The following is a 24248-nucleotide window of genomic DNA, read 5'->3' as shown; positions in this document are numbered from 1 at the left end:
CGGTCAAATTTGACTGTGTCCAAAAATGGATGGATACGGCCTTCGGTGCGTTGATCGTACCAGGTACGGTCAATGCGCATCGGCGTACCCAAGCCCGTACCCGTACCCGTACCGGTGTCGTACCGATACCAAACGGGTACTTCACCTTTACAGACGTACCCGTGTATCATAGATCAGAATAGACAATCTCAAAAGGTTTAGAAGCTCTTTTATTGATATTATGAAAAAGAAGTATATGGCTCTTACATAGTTCGTAATTAGAACATTTTTTGTCATACAAAAGATAGACTGGATTTTGGAATGAGATTATCTGATGCAAGTTTTTTCAAAAACCCACGACTACAATATCCCATACGACCATGCCATAAATCTGGCTTACTGACATTTGAATGGAGACAGCTAGAGCTTGGAATTTGTGAAGGTACATTGGAAGGAAAGCATGTCAATTGAGCTGGGCTTGAAGAGGACTATAAGAAATAAGAGCTTTCCTTGAAGACATACATATTTCCTTGTTCTTCCCATTTAGCGAATGTTTTCTTCATTAGAAGATCCTTGACATACACAGAGGAAGAAGTAAATTTACCAATGAGTTTGTATCATCTACAAGTTTAGAAATGGAAATAATATTCTTTTTGATATTTGGAGAAAAGGCAACATTTTTTACAAAGATAGTGGAAATAGTGATGTTGGAAGAGAAATTTGTGCATTCCTAACATGTGTGGTAGGATGAAAACTTCTATCATTTTTAACTATTGTAGAAACACGAACCACAAAGAGAGAGTAGAGAACGAACACACAATATACGTGGAAAACCTCAGAAAGAGGTGAAAAACCACGAGGAAGCTCTGACCTAGGGGCTCACCGCAACCCTAGGAGAGAGAGAATTATATTTCACTTAATTCAACACTTAAACATAAGTGACAATATAAAGAGGGAGAGAGGAGAAGCCGCCTAGGGTACCGAGCCCGCCTCGGTACCCGCGCCCCATAGAACCGGGTCCAGATATGGACCCGGTTCCCACAACAACATATTCTAACACTCCCCCTCAAGCTTGGCATACATGTCAAACATGCCAAGCTTGCTAACATTCTTTTCGAATGAAGAAGTACAAAGCCCTTTAGTTAGGACGTCTGCAATTTGATCTTCAGACTTCATATATGGCAGAATCAGCTCCTTTGAGTCAATGCGTTCTCGGATAAAATGACGGTCAATCTCCACATGTTTGGTCCTGTCATGTAGAACTGGATTATTGGCAAGATTAATCACAGACTTGTTGTCACAGTACATCTTCATTTTATCTCCCAGTTCCACACCAATATTAGTCAAAAGAATCTTCAGCCACAGCATCTCTGTAACCCCCATTGCAACAGCCCTGTACTCAGCCTCAGCACTAGACCTCGAACATACTTCTTGCCTCTTACTTCTCCAAACAACTAGGTTTCCTCCAAGAAAGATACAATACCCTGTAGTGGACCTCCTTGTGTCAGTGCAACCTGCCCAATCTGCATCTGAGTAGCCCTCAATAGTAAGTTTGTCTTGTCGAGTGTACAGCAGACCTTTTCCTGGGTCATTCTTTAGATATCCCAACACTCTTTCTGCACTCTTCCAGTGACAATCCGTGGGAGCATGCATAAATTGACTTAGCACATTTACCGCATACGTGATATCAAGGCGAGTTAGAGTAAGATAGATAAGCTTACCGACTAGCCTCTGATATCGCCCTTTTCCTTCCTCATCTAGAATAGTGCCCGTCTTGATACTTATCTTAGTCCCCGACTCCATAGGAGTAAGATAGGGCCTACAACCAAGTTTACCTGTCTCCTTTAGTAAGTCAAGAGTGTACTTCCTTTGATTCATAACCAGCCCTGTCTCTGATCGAGCAATCTCTATCCCCAGAAAGTATCTCAGCTTACCCAGATCCTTGAGGTCGAATTCTTTAGCTAATCTCTCCTTCATCTTTCTGTTTTCTTCTTCATCACTACCAGTGACAATCATATCATCAACGTAGACAAGGAGAAGACTCACCAGACCATCTCTCTGCTTTATGAATAGGGTATGATCTCCATTTCCTTGCTTGTACCCAGTAGACTTCATAACGATCCTTAGTCTCTCAAACCACGCTCTAGGCGACTGATACAAAGCTTTCTTGAGGTGACAACATTTTCCCTCTTGAACATACCCGGGAGGCATGCTCATATAGACTTCTTCCTCCAGATGGTCGTTCAAGAACGCATTTTTAACATCAAGCTGGTCCATGCGCCACTTCCTGTGCACAGCAAGAGCAAGAATAACCCTCACGGTCTTCAACTTTGCAACAGGGGCAAAGGTCTCAAGATAGTCGATCCCATACTTCTGGCTGAACCCCTTTGCAACCAGACGAGCTTTATATCGATCTACAGTGCCATCAGGTTTGTACTTCACGTTGTAAACCCACTTAGAGCCAACTAAGTGTGTCCCTTTAGGGATATCAACAACTTCCCATGTTTTGTTCTTAGCTAACGCACTCATCTCCTCCGTCATAGCATGTAACCACTTGGGATCATCCTTAGCATCATCCACCGACCTGGGAATAACAACTTTGGATAAGGTTGTGATAAAACATTTGTAATTTGTACTGAGCTTAGCATAAGAAACAAATCTCTGAATAGGGTGAGAAGTACATGACCTGGTGCCTTTGCGCAAAGCAATGGGGAGCTCTTCATTCGATGGACTTGGGTCATCCGGGGAGATCACAGGATTGGGATTGGTTCTATCCTCATCACCAACATCTTCCACTGTAGCTTTCTCCTTTCTGACATAAACCTGGCCAAACAAGTGATCCCGGGCAACAGTGGGCTGAGCATCCACCGTGACCCCTTCCATATGACTCCCCTTCTCATTACTGACCGTGACCGTGTCAATCACACTGGGACTAACCTTGTAATCCAAAAACTCCATAAACTGAATCAGCTTATTAGAGGAATACTCTTCCCCTTTGTTCCCAAGACACTCTCCCTGAAGAGGATTCACCGGAAAATACGACTCATGTTCATGAAATGTGACATCCCTCGAAACATACACTTTGGAAGTAGTGGGATCCACACATTTATACCCCTTCTGAGTGGAAGAGTACCCCAAGAAAACTCCTTTAATAGACCGGGGATCAAGTTTTTTGAGAGTAGGGCTATGATTATGCACAAAACAACTGCACCCAAAGACACGAGGAGTAAGAGGCCACGGATTCTAAGTGGGCCACAGGGTAGAATAAGGAGACTGACCATCCAACACCCTAGTAGGTATACGGTTAATGAGATGTGCACTAGTGAGAAGTGCATCACCCCAATACCGCTTCGGGACATGACGTTGGAACATAATGGCCCGGGTAACATTCAATAGATGACGATTTTTACGTTCAGCTATACTGTTAAGACGTGTTTATACTCAGTATTAGGCTTGAGAGGGCACTTGTGTAATAATGTTTCTTTTTAATGACTTTCTTGTAACTTATCCCTCTCCTCTAGTCTATATAAAGAGGAGTTAGGGATTCTTTCGAGGTTAATCAAAGATTAGTTCTCTTAAACTCATCATGGTATCAGAGCTCCAGCCGTCTCCTCCTCAGCGAGTTGTCGCCGACTGAGCGGCGCCGGCCGCCGCCTCATCGGCGTCAGTTGCCGCCGCCCTGTCCATTGCCGCCCGCTGTCCATTGCCGCCTCGCCCTTTGCCGCCCTGTCCATTGCCGCCTGATCCATCCCTGCTGCCCCTCGTCTCCCTACCCATTGTCTGCCTGCGCTGCCTCCGCCTCCGCCTGCGCCGCCGCCGCGTGTGCACTCTGCCGTTGCTCCGCCCAGCAGACTGCTTCGCCTGTCATCTTCGCCGCCACATCTTCGCCTGTCATCTTCGCCGCCGCCTCAACGCTGATTTTTCCTCTCAGCGTCTTTCCGCTGCATGCTGCTCCGCCGCTGCTCTGCACGCTGCTCCTCCGCTGCACGCTGCTCCGCCGCTGCTCTGCCCGTGGTTCTGCACGCTGATTTTCTTCTCAGCGTCGTCTCTGGTATCTCTCTTCGTTCAGCTCTGCTGTTGCCTCTTCTCGCCGATCAGACTTCTGGATTGCTACCTGCGTTAACTGCATATTGCTTCATGATCAGCATGTTGTCTTTCGCTATGTGATTGTATTCTTTTGCCTGCACTTCCTATTCCGTGGCTCGGTTTCCTCCTTTGTGTTGAAAGATGTCTGAAATTAGCAGTGGCGCTAATACCTCTTCCTTTGTATCGTCGGGAGAGATGAAGAGTTCCCCATTTTCCAGCATTATCACCAAAATGGATGGGGGTAATTACGAGATGTGGGCCATGCAAGTAAAAAGAACTTTGATCGCTCATGAGAAGGAACATCTCATATTGGAGCCCGAGCCCGTACAGAAGGTAGGAAAATATACTACTTGGTTTAAAGATAATTCATTGGTTATGGTATGGATTGTTGGTACTCTCTCACAAGAAATTGCAAATGAAGTCTTGCACAAGGACAGTGCAAAGGATATGTGGGATTCCCTTGCTGCCACGTATTCACAGGCAAGAAATGAAACGCGCATTATGCAGCTTCATCATGATATCCATCAGATGCGACAAGATGGCAGACCTCTTCACACTTATTATTCTAGTCTCAAGTCCATGTTTGAGAGACTGAATAGCTACTTTCCCGCATGCAAGTGTGAACAACAAAAGGCATACAGAGACATGCTTATGGTAGGGGTCTTTCTTTCTGGTTTAGACTCTGTTTATGAATCCGCAAAGAACCAAATGCTTACTAGTCCCTCGATTCCTCCTATTGATGAGGCTTACAGTAGGCTCAGCAGAATTCCGATCTCTGCATCGACTGTTCCTGATACCACTTCTGCTATGCTTGCTACTCGTGGCAGAGGTGGACCCTTTTTTGCCAGAGGACGAGGGGGCCGTGGCCGTGGCAATACCCCTTCGCGCCCTGTATGTCAGTTTTGTCACCGCATTGGTCATACTGTGGATAAGTGTTGGCAGAAACATGGTCGTCCAGCTTTTGCAAATCAGACTGTATCTACTGATTCTCCTGAGCAGCCTAAGCCTCAGCACACTGCCTCCTCCAGTGAGTTGCATGTAGATGACATTCTCTCTCAGTTGAGGCTCTTGATTGGCGACAGCGCCCATCAAGCCCCTGGTCCGACCACTTCTACTGTTCCTACCGCTGCGAGTGCTTCTTCATCTGGTATGTATTCTGCCTGTACAGTCTGCTCTCCTCCTGACACTACAGATTGGCTTATTGATTCTGGTGCATCGACACATCTCTGTGGGGATAAGACGCAATTCACCTCTTACGTCCCTACTCCACCAGGTCGTTCGGTTATTCTAGCAGATGGAAAAGATTCACCAGTTGTTGGACATGGAGAGGTCCAACTTACTTCATCATTGCCGCTGCAGCACGTTCTTCATGCACCAGAATTCCCCCATAGCCTACTTTCTATCAGTCAGATTACCAGAGAATTAAATTGTCGTGCTATATTTGACTCTTCCTCTCTTGTGTTTCAGGATATACTGACGGGCAGGGTGATTGGCAGTGGCCATGAACAGGGAGGTCTCTACAGGCTAGTGCATTCCTTTCCCTTTGCTGGATCTACCTCGTCGGGGTCGTCCTCATCCTCGGCTTATACTTGGCATTTACGTTTTGGACATCTCCCGTTTCAGAAACTGCTGCATGTTCTCCCTCAGCTGTCTCATAAGTCGTCTTTTCAATGTGAGTCTTGTCAGTTAGGCAAACACCATCGGTCATCCTTTCCTCCGCGGTCTAGTAGAAGTAGCCACTCTGTGTTTGAGTTACTTCATTTTGATGTTTGGGGCCCGAGTCGTACTCCTGACCTTCAGGGTCATCGGTATTATCTTGTTGCTGTTGATGATTACAGTCGTGTTAGTTGGGTTTTTCTTATGAAACACAAATCTGAAGCGGGTCATGTAATCAAAAATTTTATCAATGAAATTCTAACTCAGTTTGATACTTGTGTCAAGATTGTGCGCTCTGACAATGCTCTTGAGTTCTGTGCTTCCTCTTTAGAACAATTTTTCAGGGATAAGGGTATCATTCACCAAACTTCTTGTGCCTATACCTCTCAACAAAACGGGGTTGCTGAAAGAAAACACCGCCATATTCTTGATGTCGCCAGAACCATTATCATACACAGCCATGTTCCCCATTCTTATTGGGGAGATGCTGTTCTTACAGCATGCTATCTTATTAATCGCATGCCGTCATCTGTGTTGGGAGATCTTATTCCTTTCTCTGTTCTTTTTCCTGACAGAGAATTGTTTTCTGTTGCACCTCGTATTTTTGGATGTGTTGCCTTTGTTCAGTTGCTTGGTCCTGAGAGAGATAAGTTATCCCCTCGGGCTATCAAAACGATCTTTGTTGGTTATTCCCGCACTCAAAAGGGATATCGTTGTTATGATCCTTCTACTCGTCGATATTATGTGAGTGCTGATGTTACCTTTTTTGAGTCCACCTCTTATTTCTCTCCAAATGGAACTCAATTAAGGGTGCCTGCATTTAGTGATGAAGTCCACCTTCCTTTACCTCTCATGAGTTATCCACAACCCGTTGCTTCGCGTTTTGGGGCTATCTACCAACGTCGCACTAAACCTGTTCAACTTGCCCCCTGTGCTCCTGTGCCTTCACCCAGCATGCCCAAGGTACTTCCTGAACACACAAATCCTGTTGACCATTCTTTATGTGATGATGCCACAGGGGACTCTCCAGAGCATGCTACGGGTCCTCATATTAATGAACTTGATATGCCTATTGCTCAAAGGAAAGGCAAACGCAGTTGCACTATGCATCCTCTCTCTGGTCATTTGTCCATGGCTCGACTCACTCCCACTTACCGACAGTTTGTCAAGGGACTGTCGGCTGTAGCTCTTCCACAGACTCCCATGGCCGCTCTTTCTGATCCCAAATGGGCCGCAGCTATGCAAGAAGAGATGGATGCCCTTCAGTCTAGAGGCACCTGGACACTAGTTACTCCTTCATCTGATGCAGCTATTGTTGGTTGTCGATGGGTATTTACTGTTAAATACAGAGCAGATGGCAGCATTGAGAGATATAAGGCTCGCCTGGTTGCAAAAGGTTATACTCAGACTTATGGGGTTGATTATTATGATACCTTCTCTCCTGTGGCACGACATGCTTCTTTACGGGTTCTTCTCGCTGTTGCCGTCAGCAAGAATTGGTCTCTATCACAACTTGATGTCAAAAATGCCTTTCTGTATGGTGACCTACATGAAGAAGTGTATATGCAGCAACCACCAGGGTTTGTTGCTGAGGGGGAGTGTCAGAAAGTGTGTAGATTGAGAAAGGCAATTTATGGTCTGAAACAAAGTCCTCGAGCTTGGTTTCAAAAATTATCAGAGAATATTGAGAATGAGGGCTTCAGACGTTCTTCGGCTGATCATTCCCTTTTTGTCAAGAAAACTTCTACAGGTACAGTGATAGTTCTTGTCTATGTTGATGATATCATTGTTACAGGGGATGATATTCAGGGGATTTCCAACATCAAGGGCGTCCTTGGACGACACTTTGTCACCAAGGATCTTGGTGAGCTACGCTATTTCCTAGGTATTGAGTTTGCCAGAAATCAGAAGGGTCTTATCATGTGCCAAAGGAAATACGTTACTGATGTTTTGCAAGAGAGACAGGTATGCTAGGATGTCGACCTACCTCTACACCCATGGACATCAATACTCGCTTGTATGATGATGATACTGAAGATGTTGATGCTAGACAATATAGAGGGATTGTTGGGAAGCTCCTATATATCACTGTTACTCGACCTGATATTGCCTATGCTGTCAGCAGAGTGAGTCAATTTATGGATAAGCCCAAGAAAGTCCATTGGGATGCTGCCATGATGATTCTCAGGTATCTGAAAAATTCACCAGGAATGGGACTCTTCTTTCAAAATGGTACATCTCTCACTATATCTGTGTATGTTGATGCTGATTATGCGGGATGTCACCTTGACAGAAAATCCACTACTGGGTTTTGTGTGTTTATTGGATCCAACTTGGTCACATGGAAGAGTAAGAAGCAGACAGTGGTTGCCAGATCAAGTGCAGAATCTGAGTATAGAGCTATGGCTCAGGCTACTGCTGAAGTTATGTGGGTTAGATCTCTGATGTTGGATCTTACTGTGGAAGTGCCTCTTCCTATGCAATTGTTAGGTGATAACAAAGCTGCTCTGTTTATTGCTAATAATCCTGCTTTCCATGAGAGAACCAAGCATGTTGAAGTAGATTGTCACTATACCAGAGACATGATTCAAAAGGGGTTTGTAAGTACCTCCCATATTTCAACTACAGGGCAAACTGCTGATATTTTTACTAAAGCTCTTGCAAGAGGACCATTCCAAAGTTGTTGTTCCAAGTTGAGCTTGTTTGACATATACGCTCCAACTTGAGGGGGAGTGTTAAGACGTGTTTATACTCAGTATTAGGCTTGAGAGGGCACTTGTGTAATAATGTTTCTTTTTAATGGCTTTCTTGTAACTTATCCCTCTCCTCTAGTCTATATAAAGAGGAGTTAGGGATTCTTTCGAGGTTAATCAAAGATTAGTTCTCTTAAACTCATCATATACCATTTTGAGGAGGGGTATAACTACAAGAGGTTTCATGAACAATACCCTTGCCTTTCAAGAATTCATCAAGGGATTGGGAGACATATTCCCTTGCATTATCCGTACGGAAAGCTTGAACAGTAGTATGGAATTGAGTCTCAACAAAGGCAACAAAGTTTTTCACAACTGCTGGAACCTCACTACGTTCTCGCAACAAGTACACGAACGTACATCTAGAGTAATAATCAATAAGCGTCAAAAAATAGTGACAACCACCACACGTGGGTACTCCAGAAGGACCCCAAACATCGGAATGAACTAAGGCAAACGGATGAGTGGTTTTATTCAATGAAATAGGGTACGAAGCCCTGACATGTTTAGCCAATTGACACACTTCACAAACGAAGGAGTCAATGGAGACAGAAGCAAACAAATGAGGAAACAACTTCTTTATTAACTGGAAGGGGAGATGTCCAAGACGCTCGTGCCATCGCAGAATAGTAGATCTATCGTTCACACCAGACAAGTGACCACTCGTGGCAGAAATCAATGCTGAAGCAACTTGCACCGGCAGCCTGTAGAGCCCATCAGTAACCGAACCAATCCCAATCTTCTTCCCCGTCACCAAATCCTACAGGGAACAGTGATCAGCAGAGAAAATCAGATTACAGTTTAATTCTTTAGTAATACTGATGACAGAGAGTAAGTTCACAGGAATATTTGGAACATGCAGGGCATTGTGGAGACGGTATTTGTTCAACAGGGACAAGCTCCCTTTCCCAGCCACAGAGATAGAAGACCCATCTGCCATAGACACGCGTTGCTTGCCAGAGGAAAGTTGATATTCTTGAAAGAGTTTAGAGTCCCCTGTCATGTGGTGAGTGGCTCCACTATCAACAATCCAATCACCAAGAGAAGGGTTACCTTGATCAGTCGAGGCAACGAGGGCTTGGGCTAGCTGAGCCCCTTCAGACGTGGAGGACTCCTCAGGGGTAGTAGATAGGCGGCTGATGTACGCCTGTAGCTCCTTGAGTTGAGCAGGGGACAGCTTGGACTTTGCACCACTAGAAGAATTGCTCTGACTGGAATCAGACACAGAAGGGCTACGCTTGCCAGAGGGAGGACGACCTCTGACCAGTCTCTTCTCGGGATGAAGATCCCAACAGAAATCCACCGAATGCCCCAACTTGTTGCAATGAGTGCAATGCCGGGCAGGACGCTGCCCAGTCCCTGAGGCACGGCTGACAAAGGCAGAAGGGCCATGACCGGTGTCAAGATGCATCACCTGGCGACGTTGTTCTTCAGACTCAACACGAGCATATACTTCCTCTATCCCCGGAATCTCATCACCATTAAGAATCTGGCTACGAATAGACTCAAATTCATCCCGCAGGCCTCCCAGAAACAAAAACGTACGGTCCATCCATTCCTTTTCCCGGTAGAGGGAATGATCTGAACCGCACTTCCACTCATCAGTCACATGATAATCTAGCTCCTCCCATTGGTCTTCAGGGCAGCATAGAAGGCAGCAACAGACAAATCACCCTGTGTCAGGGAGTAAATAGTGCGTTTAATCTGATAGGTGCGCAGATGTCTCTTCTTGCGACCATACATCTTTGCAAGCACAGTCCACATATCAAAAGAGGTCGGCTTCCGCAGAATGAGGGGCTGGATATCGGAGGACACGGAGCTGATAATCCACACCTTCACTTGGCTGTCCTCCAACGCCCACGTCGCCCAATGAGGATCAGATTTGATGGGCGCAGGTTTGTCGCCAGTGATGTAAGAGAGACGCCCATGGCTAGTAATCCCAATCTCGAGAGCGGCAGACCAAGATAGGTAATTGTCCTTGGTCAGACGGATGGAGGTGACCTGGATCGGCACGTTCTCAGTCTTGGAGGCGCTGCCCGCGTCAAGAACGGCATCTTTTTGAGTCCCCATCGCTTCTGCCATCACAGACAAGCACACAGCAACAAGAGGCACAACGGCGGGAATGAGGCAGCGGCGACGGGAATGAGGCAGCGGCGGGAATGAGGAAGCGGCGACGGGAATGAGGCAGCGGCGACGGCGGGCAGGCGACGGCGCAACAAAGGACGGCGGAACAGAGGACGGCGGCGGAACAGAGGACGGCGGCGGCGGAACAGAGGACGACGGCGGCAGAGCAGGGCGACGTCACAAGGTCAGCAGCGACGCCGGAACTTCAACGGCGTCGGGCGACGAAAAAACTTGACGATCCTCGGGAAAAAAAAAACGCTTCTCCAACTTCGCTGTCTCTGATACCATGTAGAAACACGAACCACAAAGAGAGAGTAGAGAACGAACACACAATATACGTGGAAAACCTCAGAAAGAGGTGAAAAACCACGGGGAAGCTCTGACCTAGGGGCTCACCGCAACCCTAGGAGAGAGAGAATTATATTTCACTTAATTCAACACTTAAACATAAGTGACAATATAAAGAGGGAGAGAAGAGAAGCCACCTAGGGTACCGAGCCCGCCTCGGTACCCGCGCCCCATAGAACCGGGTCCAGATATGGACCCGGTTCCCACAACAACATATTCTAACAACTATATTACTTTTACTAGAATAAGGAAAAAGATCATGTAACTTACCAGCATTTCCAGTTACATGAGTAGCAGCACCTGAATCCAAATAGCATTCACCTTGATCATTTTGTTTCATTGTTATCTTGGAGAGAGCAGTCATTAATATTTGTTGTACATTGGCTGGTGGGAGTTTGACATTCTGTTCAACTTGATGTTTATTGCCTTTGTTTTGTGGGTTGCACCAGTAATTTGCTTTGATGTGACCTTTCTTGTTACATTGGAAACACGTTGGTACTTTCTTTGTTGTATTGGTCTGAAATCTTCCTGTAACACTCGGTGTTGGCAAAATACTTCGGCCATTTTGTCCAATGTGCCCACGATTCCCTCCTTGATGAACCCCATTTCCTTTTCTATGACCTGCAATAGCTTTAATAACTAAAACATTGTGAGCATTACCTGGATTTGTTTTTCCTATTAGTTGTTTCATGTTCATTTCATGTTGAAGCAGCTTACCCTGAAGTTTATTGAAGGTGGGCAAGATAGGCGAAACTTCAAGAGCAGTAGTGAAGGCATAAAAATCTGGTCCAAGACAGATAAGAGTCTGCTGAACTTTTTCTTTGTCAAAAACAAGGTATCCAACAACTCCCAACTGATCAGCTATCCCTTTTAACACATCCCAAATATTTCATAATCAACATTGACCCTTTGCTGAGATTCTGAAACTCCTTCAAATATAGAATATGTGCCTCTGAAATCTGAGATTAGGTTTCGGCAAGTCTAACCCATAACTGTCTTGTTGTACAGTCATCAAAAAGAGAAATCAACACTTTTTGAGAGAGCGTTGATGTGATATATGCAACAAGACTTTGACGAATTTCCAGAGTAGAAATTGTCTCCCCTCTCTCATTCTTAATCTCTTGTTGAATGAATTGTGGTGGGATTGGAATGGAACCATCAAGATGCTCATACAGATCTTGACTCCTTATGAAAGGAGTGATCTGCCTTTTCCAAGCAAGGTAGTTGGAGTGGTTCAGTTTTTCATAAATAAGGTGTAGTAAGAAGGATTGGGAGAGAGTATCCATGATAATTTATATATCTATCAACATAGATATATACTAAGTACTAACAAAAATATAAGAATGTTGTCAAGATAGGAATGGGTGTAAGAGAAAACCAACCAGGAGATTTCAAGTTTGTTCAATCATTCTCTTTGGTAGAACCAGCCAAACCTTGCTATGATACCATGTTACATTTTGGGTATCGAACTATAACCCACTATCAGTTTCAACAAAGGAAAGGTTAAGAGAGAGACTAGGAAAAAAGAAATGAGGAAGGGAGGTAAGGACTTAGATTCTCACGTAGCCCATTCATATAATGATCCTTCCACACAATTTACAAGAATCTAGAATGAAGCAATCATAATAATCTAGAGTCTAGAGTGAAGCAAACACAATAATCTAGAGTCTAAAATGAAACAATTACAAAAATTACAATCATGACCCTGCCTAAATAAATGTGATCAAACATAGTTAGGCGTGTTGGATCTGGATCAAATTAGATCTAACATCTTATCAGCCACCCCTTTTGGTCTGCAACGTGAGGGAAAAGAGGAAGAGAGAGAACAGAAAGAGATGAGAGGAAAAAGAGGGAGGAAAGGAGAAAAAGAGAGAAGAGGAGAAAGAGAGAGAAACTAGAGAGAGAGAGAGATGAGAGAGAAAGAGAGGGTAGAGAGAGAAAGTTGAGTAGAGAGAAAGTATTCGTCAGTCACGAAACTTTGCCGAATTCTTCCTCTAGAGAATTGTAATCACTTGGAGCAGAGATTTTACCAAAATATCAAGTATAATGAAAGTTATTGCAATTTTTCCAATTACATGTAAAATTTTAGTGTTTTAAGTTAACCATAGAAATTCTAATGGCTGCTTTAAGGTTGTGCTCTGCAACTATTCTTCATGATCCTGAATGATCAGAATCCAAGAAATCAGAAGCGGTAGACGAGGCATAGTTGAATTTTTGTTAGAAACCTTGACCCTTGTCTTGCATGTAGTGCATATGAGCAACAAACGGACTGTGCAAAGTTGCCAACAGTGTTCGCGACTTTGTGTGGCTTAATTGTCTAAGCTGCGTCAAGATCTGTGTTGAACCGCATACCAGTTTATTGTATCATGAAACTTGACAGTGGGCTACACTAAGCCATGGGACCCTGCTAGCCTTAATCGACCATGATTACTAGTAGATATTGGTCTACTAGGAGCCAATTTTGGTTAGATAACCTTGGCCTTAATACATAATTAGATTAATCACGTAGTTTATAGTGTGTTTAGACAAGTAATGGTGCCTCAACTAAGTTTCAAGTTTAAGCAAATGGCTTAAGTTAATCAAGTCATGATAGTGATTTCGCTTTTGGTAATTGTTATACCTCATATTTGAGCTCTTACCTTAGAGGGTTAGGGATTTATCTGGCTTGTTGTCATACTGCAAAGGCTAAGCCTTCTGTTGTTTTTATTTTTCAGGTTTTAGTGGACCCGGGGCAGCAGGTTGATCAGATGGTTAAACTCACATCCTACTGGGGAGGTTTTGGGTCAATTGTAGTGTCAGCGCGTCTTGTTTTGGTCTTATTGATGTCTTGTTATTGTTAGACATCAATGTCATGGTTTTGGGGCATTTTTGTCATATGTGTTATTGAGAAATGTGGAGTAATTTTGTATGAATGAAATTGATTATATAATGGAAAGTTTGCCCCATTGTTTTGAATTGCAAGACTATTCTTTTGAATTATTGTGTCATCGCACCTCACTGTTTTATGTTTAAAAAAAAAGTTATTTGAGAGTCAAAATGGTTGGGGTGTGACACCCAATCCATATTCAGCAATAGATTTGATACAGCCAGCAAGTTCAAAGAAATCTGTTATACATCAGTCAAAAGTAAACATAGTGTCGTCATTCTTATTCAACCAATTAGAGCTACAGAATTTCAGCATAATAATCTGCAGAACATGTACTCTAAAGGAAGATCATGATGAAGAGTGTTCCATATCAAGTAAAAAGATCACAACAAACATGGAACATACCTGATCAAGATCTGCAAATGCAAGTTCCAAGTTGATAATATCAATGTCTGATTTTGGGTCAATTTTGCCATTCACGTGAACTATATCATTATCCTCAAAACAACGAACTACCTGACAATGAAGTGTCAAGAAAGACGTTATCACGAAATGCAATTTGAATTTATTTAAAATTTTAAACTACAATTTACAAATCTTAAACATATGAAGAGATGTTTGTTTCATAAATAGAATGTTACTATTTCCTGAAATGTATTATCCTCTTCCCTAGAATCTCATCATGCATTTCATTTGCCTCCTTTTATATCATTACCTTCACTGTTTCTCCATGCTTGGTGCTGTATAGAGAGTTAACGAAGAAGAAGAAGAAGAAGAAGACGAGGAGATAGAGAGGAAACTTGTTCTTTTACATTAACATTAATCCATGACTAAATAAGGATTAGGGGCGGTAATTCACAATAACAATAGGTGGCCATAAGCTTATTGCATGTATACTTCATCGCCATATCAGCTGAAAAAGCTATATCAGACAAAGCTGTGGAAGCAGAAGCAGATCCAAACCATTCAGCAAAGAGGTTTTCATACTCTGCATGGCTGACACTGAGGGTAATTGGGTCTGTAGAGCAGCCAGGAACATGCACAACTGTGGGGGAAGCAATCTGAACTGCAACTATGGGAGATGCAAACTAGGCTGTGGCATTTCCAAGAGAATGAGTAGATGAAGAAGGGTTGCAGCCATGTTTGTTCCAACACTTATCCTCCAAAGGACCCTACCTGCCACAAAACGTGCACTGGAGCTTCCCACAGCCTCCAGTCCCTCTGCCACCACCTCTTCCATGAGATGATCTGTAAGAGCCATGTCAACAACCCCCAGTAGTATGTCAACAACCCCCAGTAGTTACCAACGCTAAAGCAGGGTATCACTAGATTTCTGCAAGATTAGGAATCTCTAACGTACCCTTTATAAGCATTTGCACCTTGGCGACTGTGTACTCATGAGACAACTTAGATAAGAATCTGGCCACCATAGTTTGCTCCAGATGTGGTGTATAACAAGGTTTGCTTGGAGGTCGGACCGCATTCAGCCTTGATAGGCAGACTTAAGTGAAAAGAAGTATTGTGCGGTCGTGGACATAGGAGAACCTTGTCTCCAGAGCAAGTAAAATCCTTGTGCCTTCTAATGCACAATCATTCTCATGACTCACATCCTCTATCTAAATCAATAGCTGCACTTTCCAAGTGTTATATGTAAATTGGCACCAAAAAAATTAACCTAATAACAAACTTTTTTAATGTTAGTTTTAAAAGAAAATCCATGAACGATATTCTTCAGTAAGCTTCTGCAATTTGTCAAAACTAGTCAAGTTATGTTTCTATTGCACACAGTTAGCTTCTGCAATTTGTCAAAACTAGTCAAGTTATGTTTCTATTGCACAGTTTGTGAGCCGCATTAAGATGGATATGCCAAAAAAATTAAAGATATATTGTCATTGTTCCCTTGCGCTACTTTGCATAATTGAGCCATTATATTGTTTTACCTTGTTGAACCTCTCTATGGTCTTATGCTTTCTTCATGTCCAAGTCTGGCACCTCGCAAAAACATATCTATATAAAGGACCAAATTGATGCACCAAGTTGGTTCTGCCCTAAATCGGGTCTCAAGAGTTCTGCACACCCATTTGTAATTTTTTTTATTCTTTAATTCAAGTTGATTACACACTTTCATCACGCTCTTGCTTTTTTTATATTTCCTTTGCTCTATTTTCATGTTATTTCAATCTTTACAAGGTAAGCAACCCACCGACTCAAGACAAACTACCTGCCCAAGCTATTATATGTGCATTTTTGGGATATCCAAAAAAACAAAAGGGATACAGATGCTTTGATCCTATTACCAAAAGGGAGTATATCAGTGCAGACATCACCTTTTTTGAGTCATCTCCATATTTTTCAATTCCTAAAACTACCCAGCAGCCTGAGGTGTTGTCCCCCTTTCCATTGCCTTTTCCTCCTGTCCCATTAGAGTATGTTCCTTGTCCTCCTACCGATACTGATACTTGGTATGTTTCTACTGACAGACTTGGAGAAAGTATGCCGCACTTCACAACAAACTTGTGTGCAGCTTTAATTCCTATCAGTTATCAGCATGCTCCTTTTAACCCTAAGTGAACGCAGGCCATGTAAGATGAAATGGATGCTCTTGTGTCCCGAGGTACATGGGTGTTAAGATATGGTTCGGGTCCAGTCAGACCCGACCCATTTACACCACACGCGGAACTTGCAGATCCTCCTTCAGATGTTGAAATTGCTGGCTCAAAGTAGGTATTTTCCATTAAGTATGGTTCAAATGGCTCAATGGAGAGATACAAGGCACGACTAGTGGCCAAGGGTTATACCGAAACATATTGTGTGGACATCTTTGAAAACTTTCCTCCTATAGCCCGACTTGGTACCATTAGACTTGTTATTTCTGTTGTAGTACATTTCGGCTAGCATATGTCCCAACTTGATGTTAAAAATGTCTCTTTATATGGTGATTTGGCTGAAACTGTTTAGATGCAGCAGCCGTCTGGATTTAAACGACAGGGGGAGTGTGGAAAGGCATGTAGTTTTAAAAAGACTATTTATGGGTTAAAATGAAGCCTGTGTGCTTGATAATGATCAGGAAATTTCAGATACAATACAAAGAAGTATTTTCAAAAATATTTTATTACCAACTCAGATATTCTTGGGGAATTGAAGTAGCTAGAAATAAAAAAGGTGTTGTCATCCAAAGGAAGTATGTGTTTGATTTGTTGTAAGAAATAGGCATGCTTGGTGCTAAACTAGCTACTATTTCCATGAATCCATGATGATGTTTGTTGAGAAAGATGGAGAAAGAGAGGGAACAAAAGAGAACGAGAAAAGAGAGAGAGAGAGAGAATAAACTTGCTTATTCATTGCTAACCCTAATCTCTTATTTAAAGAGAGAATAAGGGTCGGCTAGAGTCTTTACACAAGAGAGATAAATAAAGATATAAATGACTGAAGAAGACTCTAACTTTTAAATAATCAGAAAACTACCACACTTAACTATAAACTTTCTAATTTCAACACTCCCCCTCAAGCTGGAGCATAGATATCAATCATGCTCAGCTTGTTACAACATCTAGAGAAATCACCAATAGGAAGAGCCTTAGTAAACATATCTGCCGCATGATCTTTAGAAGTTACATGAACTGTAGACACAACACCTCCTTGTATAAGATCCCGAACATAATGACAATCGACCTCTATGTGTTTTGTTCTCTCATGAAATACTGGATTATTTGTAATGTAAGTGGCAGCCTTATTATCACAATACATTTTCATAGAAGAGGAACCTGAATACTCATAGTCATATTTGTCAGCATAGACTTAACCCAAGTCATCTCAGTAGCCGTTTGAGTCATTGCTCTATATTCAAATTCTGCACTTGATCTCGAAACTACATTTTGTTTCTTACTTCTCCATGATATGAGGTTCCCCCCAACAAAGATACAGAAGCCTGTGGTGGATTTTCTGTTATCAACAGACCCTGCATAGTCAGCATCACTGTAAGCAACAATTTCTAGAGATTCACCTTTCTTGAAAAAAGGCCCCTGCCCGGGGATGACTTTAGATATTTCAAAACCATCAATGCAACATCCCAATAGACTTTTCCAAGTTTTTCCATAAACTGACTTAGTTTCCCAACAACAAAGCTAATGTCTGGTCTAGTCACAGTGACATGCAGAAGTTTGCCAATAAGAGACCTGTAAGATCGTGAATCCACTAGTTCTGATTGATCATCATGAAGATGAAGACGTGGATTTATCGAAAGATTAGCCGGCTTGGCTCCTAACATTCCTGTATCCTGCAGTAGGTCAAGTACATATTTCCTCTGAGACAACACTACACTTTCTTTGTTATGAGCAACCTCAATCCCAAGAAAATATCGCAAGTGTCGTGACAAAGTGCTTCTGAAGGAAAGTCTTTGTGACCGAAATTTCTTCATCACAATCACCTGTCAGGATAATGTCATCAACATAAACTACCATAACAACTATACCTTCGGAGATCTTCTTGATGAATAGAGAATGGTCCAAAGGAGATCTTTCAAATCCACACTGTGAAACGACCTCAGATAATTTGTGAAACCATACCTTAGGACTTTGTTTAAGTCCATAAATTGCCTTCTTCAGACGACACACTTTTCTACATTCCCCCTGTCGCTCGAACCCTGGGGGTTGCATATATACAGTCTCTTCAAAGTCACCATAAAGAAATGCATTCTTTACATCCAACTGATACATAGGCCAATCAGAGTGTACCGCAACAGAGATAATGAGCCGAATAGTACCCAACCTGGCCACAGGAGAGAAAGTCTCAAAGAAGTCAACTCCATATGTCTGGGTATAACCTTTAGCCATTAATCGAGCCTTATATCTCTCTACAGACTCATCTGAATGGTGGGTCTGAATGGTACTTGACTGTAAAGACCCACTTAGAGCCAACAATATCACAATTTGAAGGAGAATCAACCAATTCCCAGGTACCACGCTGTAAGAGATCATCCATCTCATCTTGCATGGCTTTTCGCCATTTACAGTCTAGTAATGCCTGTTGATGACTAGTTGGTATAGTATGAACTGTCATAGCATGAAGAAACTGCTGTAAGTTGTCAACAAGATGGTCAGTGGAAACAAATTGTGAGATAGGATGCATAGTACACTGTCTCTTGCCTTTACGCAGGGCTATAGGCAAGTCATGAGAATGATCAATGTCAGGTATACTTACTTCAATGGAGCTCACATCCTGAGAAGATTCTGATGGTCGACCATGAGAGGGATCCTGCCGACGAGTATATACCAATGGAGGGTCTTGGAACCTATTCATAGTTAGAGTAGGAGAGGGAAAAGACTGCAATGGAACTGGAGGGATAGGTAGAGGAATAGGACATGGCATCTCAGATGACATAGAAGTAGGATTAAAGTAGGACTGAGACTCGAAGAAAGTGACATCCGCACTGATATACTCTTTGTGAGTTATTGGATCAAAGCACTTGTACCCTTTTTGGTTTCGAGGATAGCCAATGAACACACACTTAAAGGCTTGAGCAGTAACTTTATCACGTTTAGGCCCAAGGATGTGAACAAAACAAGTACAACCAAATACTTTTGGTGCAACAGGAAATAAGCTTCGATTGGGATAAACAAGTTTAATCGGTACTTTGTTGTCAATGGAGGATGACGGCAAACGGTTTGTCAGGTAACAAGCCATGAGTATGGCATCACCCCATAAGTATGCAGGTACATTATTATGAAGCATTAGGGTACGAGCAACAGTTAGAAGTTGCCTATGTTTTCATTCAGCAACTTCATTCTGTTGTGAGGTATGAGAACATGTAAATTGGGGAGATATACCATTTTCAGCATAAAAGGTCATTAAGATAGATGATTTGAACTCAAGAGCATTATCAGTACGAATACACTTGACCAGAGGACCAAACTGAGTTTTTATTTCAATAATCAAGTTTTTGAGAATAGGTATTACTTCAGACCTTTCATTCAAAAGAAATACCCAACTAACTCGAGAGTAATCATCAACAACAACCAGAAAATACCTAAACTTAGATCGGCTAGCAACCCTGCTAGGACCCCACACATCAACATGAAGAAGATCAAACAACCCTTGACTTGATGGACTAAGACTCAAAGGAAAACTACTACGAGTATGTTTGCCAAGTTGACAGGCCTCACACTAAAATGACTCTGGAACTGAAAGGTGAGGTAGGATGGAACGGAGTAAGGACCCTGAAGGATGACCGAGCCTGAGATGACACTGAAAGGGTGTAGAATCTAGTGTAGAAGAGGTAGCAGCAAGACCCATAGGGGTCGACAGGATGTAGACACCCCATTTTTCATAGTCACCATCAATAGTCTTCTTAGTTTGTAAGTTCTGAAATGAGCATGCACTAGGGTCAAAAATAATGCGACAGTGTAAATCAATAGTCAACTGTTTAACAGAAAGTAAATGGGATGGAAATTCAGGAGCGTATAAGACATGTGGAATGGTCATAGACTGAGAAAGCTTCACATCTCCATAACCCAATATAAGTGACATTCTACCATCTGCAATTTTGACATGACATGGCTGAGAGAATCTATGCAACGTAATGAACAAACCAGGTCTACTGCAAAAATGTCTTGATGCTCCTGAGTCAATAATCCAAGAGATACTTGAATCAAGCATGGATGTACCCGTAGAGAGAGGTCAATCAATCAAAGCAGTGGAAGCTGAAGCCTGTGAGGCTTTGTGTGTCAAAAACTGTTCATACTCAGATCTGTCAATGTTAACTATGACTGTAGATCCAAAGGAGGAGGGATTCCCAATTCCTTTATAATCATTGTCATCATCTGGTTTGCTAATCTCAGCCATAATGAACACAGCAGGGGCACCAAAACAATGTTGCAGCAGTTTGAAAACACAAAAGAACGTCCAACATATAATTAATCAGTCACGCAAGGGGCTGATCAACAATATCACTCGCAGTCGCAGCACCACTGTCACATGCCACTAATGTCACAGTGATGATTATGCCAACATCTTCTAACTAAGTATATGTATATTTTTTTTCAAAGTCAGACGTGAGCAATAATATCATAAGTTGTGCACAGACTTAACGGCAGCCAACTAAAACTTATTTTCAGACAACTTCAGAACTTTCAACATGACCTGAGACTTCAGCGATATAAGAAAACAGTGTTGTGTGTCATTCCATGACTAGATAATACCAAAAATTTAGACCTTTCTTGGAAGCCAGAAAACAGTTTCTAGCTTCCAGACGTTGTTAACTTGCAGTTGGATCAGACAACAGCCACACCCTCTTCACGACCCTGAAGAGAAAGACTTACAGACGAAACAACAAAGACTGTCGCTGCTTCTGCTGATCCCAACCTCAACTTCTCAAACAACAAGTCCACATCTTGTTGTTCCACAGTCAGCAGCATCAACAGGCTATCTCCACAATCAGCAGCAGCAACAGGCCATCTCTAACAAAAAACTACAGGCCATCTCTAATAAAAAACTACAGGCTTTCTCCACAATCACAGCAGCAGGCTATACACGTTCCACTAGTGGATCTGATCACGCGTTCTACATAGGCATGATCAGATTCCACCAACCAGCGAGCGGTAGAGGAGAGGAAAAAGATGAGAAAAGAGAGGAAGAAGAAGAAGACGAGAAAGGAGAGAAAGAAGTCTGATAATCACCAAAGAGGAGGTTGTCGAAAGTCTGCCAATCGCCGGCAGCCTGAAGGGATCACGCCGCTGGCTCTGATACCATGTTGAGAAAGATGGAGAAAGAGAGGGAACAAAAGAGAACAAGAAAAGAGAGAGAGAGAATAAACTTGCTTATTCATTGCTAACCCTAATCTCTTATTTAAAGAGAGAATAAGGGTCGGCTAGAGTCTTTACACAAGAGAGATAAATAAAGATATAAATGACTGAAGAAGACTCTAACTTTTAAAGAATCAGAAAACTACCACACTTAACTATAAACTTTCTAATTTCAACAATGTTTACATGATGATGAGTTTGAGCCAGTGGACAACAAATCATATAGGTCCTTGTTTGGGAAATCCCTCTATGTGACAGTGACAAGGCCAGACATTTCTGTAGCTATAAGAAAATTGAGTCGAATTATGGATAAACATAAGAAAATTCATTGGGATGCAACCATAATGCTAAAAACTAGAAAATGGAAACAAGTAGTTTGACATTAAAAATATGTGAAAAGAACACCTAAAATGAAAAAAAAAAGGAAAAAAGGCAAAAACAAGAGTTTTCGAGTTTTTTTCGTTTCGGCATTTTTTTTGCCGTTTTATTCAGCTGACTTATTTTTCACGTCTTTAATGTGTTTTTAGTGACTCGGTGAGTATACTTCACATCCATCCCTTAATTATGGAAAGAGAACCACATGAATCCCATGGTTTTGAATCTTTGCTCATAATTTGTAAAGGTCAAACACAAAGGCACTTTATGTTGACAAAGATTAATTCAGAGAAGATACCACACATATTGATCAAAATACATATTGGGATGTGAGAAATGCAAGACAATGAAAAAGTAGATGTCCCTACACCAAAAATAGCAGCATATGTCGAAAGCACAAAAACACATAAATTAATGAAAAAGGATTCTTGAAATATAAGAGGCAGAATATGGACAGTTGGCAAACCTGAAGGATAGCATCCACTTCACGAATGTGTGAAAGAAACTTGTTACCTAATCCCTGAAGCAAAGAGAGAGAGAGAGAGAGAGAGAGAGTATGTGTGTTTATGCTCAAATATTATGAGTTATGACCACTGAAAATATGATACAATAAATAAAACTGAGGAAAGCATAGCAATCATAAGAGGAGAACTCAGCTTTCTTAAACAAGGAATTTTTTGTTGATCTGTAACTTGCACAATTGTACATCTAATCTTTATCTGACAGTGTCCAACTTGTCAGAATTATAATTTTCAGAAAGTTTTTATTTTTGGCATCCATCAGAAATCAGAAAACTTTCAATTTCTAAGATTGTGTAGGTATATCTGAACTTCTAAGCTAACAACTAAACTTGATCAGGAGAAAATTTTCTATTTTACTGAGTTAGTTGAAACCAATAATAGAAATTAATGAATTCTTCTCAATCAGCCATGTGTAATGCTTAAGGTATGCATTACAGATTTTTTTTACTCTTATGCATAGAATTATATTCTTCTACTTATAAAAATAGATGAGGTTCCAGAATAAGGTAAATAGCTACCATTAATCTCTTTGCTGTGGTTTAATTGTTCTCACAAGTTAAAAGCATAAAGTGTCTTCTATTTTTCCCGTTCTTGAAGGAAACCAAAATTGAAACATAATAAGGTCAAACTCCATTTCTCTATCCAGCTACATCAGTAAGCAGACATCTTTATAGAAGATTGAATGTCTGCAACACAATAGTGAAATTTCACCATACAAGGAAATGAAAAGAAATAAATCGAAAAGATAGATGAATTTATGTCTTCCACCATCTGAATACCACCATCACAATTCTGGAAATCACCATCTAAGTATTGCAGAGATATCCTAGGAATTCTGGCATGCAGATTAGCAAAATACTGTCATGTCACCAATGGCTGCATAAAATTTATGGACTCAACACTATGTATCCTGATGATCTCCAAAACTGGTAAGCCACTATTACTGTGACAGCCTAACTGTGGTTCTTATATACATAACAGTGACTTGGAAAAGTAAGAATATGGAGTTACATCAGCATCTTTCTCTTTGAGAAAATTGAAGACAAATACATGTTACTGCTATTTGTTCCTAAACTGACAATTGCAAGGGCACCATCAATCAATAGCCTTTGATTATTGAAGGCCCCATGTAATGAAGAACAGATTTTTTGTGGTTTTGTGTCATATACTTTGACCTGGAATGTGTGCACTGCAACTATGTGACATGACAGAACTTATTGTGCTATTAGTTACAGGAGGCATGAACTCCTTTATCCCCTGACAGTGTTATTTTGCCATTTCCTTTTACATCAACAAATATATACAAATTTGATAAAAAGAGTTCTCCACCTATTCACAGATACCAAGAAACTTTACAACAAGAAGCCCCCACCCTTTGCACTCATAACATGATCCAAAAACTCATTTCAATCTCTGTCTATAATCACAAATACAAAGAAACCAGGTATAAACAAGTCGATATTCTTTTTCAGTCATGATGTCAACCAAAAGCATACTTCAGAAGGGCCCTTAATACTGTACCATAATTCACGCTGCATGAGAATAGGTAAAGAGACCTCTTTTTTATAATATCTGGCCAAGTGTTGAAGATCAGCCATGCATACTAGTAGACACTAGAAATACCAAAACCAAAAAATGGTTCTTGTTCGTCTTCAAACAACATGCATTTTTTTCTGACATTTACTTTCTAAAGCTTTTGTTGAATATTCTTGATTAGAGAATTCTAAATCAAGATTCACTA

General features: G+C 41.7%; 1 protein-coding gene across 1 annotated transcript in view; it reads right to left on the bottom strand.

Moving 5' to 3' along the window:
* The window catches only part of LOC116246784 (uncharacterized), a 47922-nt gene that overhangs the window by 22435 nt on the left and 1239 nt on the right, over nucleotides 1-24248 (bottom strand). The window contains exons 3-4 of the mRNA XM_031618646.2: nucleotides 22453-22506; nucleotides 14218-14328 (exon numbers count right to left, since the gene is read on the bottom strand). Coding sequence (XP_031474506.1) covers nucleotides 14218-14328; nucleotides 22453-22506 — 165 coding nt within the window. The remainder of the gene's footprint in view (nucleotides 1-14217; nucleotides 14329-22452; nucleotides 22507-24248) is intronic.

The sequence above is a fragment of the Nymphaea colorata genome, chromosome 2, assembly GCF_008831285.2.
Source record: "Nymphaea colorata isolate Beijing-Zhang1983 chromosome 2, ASM883128v2, whole genome shotgun sequence".
Taxonomy (NCBI): Eukaryota; Viridiplantae; Streptophyta; class Magnoliopsida; order Nymphaeales; family Nymphaeaceae; genus Nymphaea; species Nymphaea colorata.
Note: the sequence above shows the minus strand (reverse complement) of the source record. Positions and strands in the feature narration are given on the sequence as shown.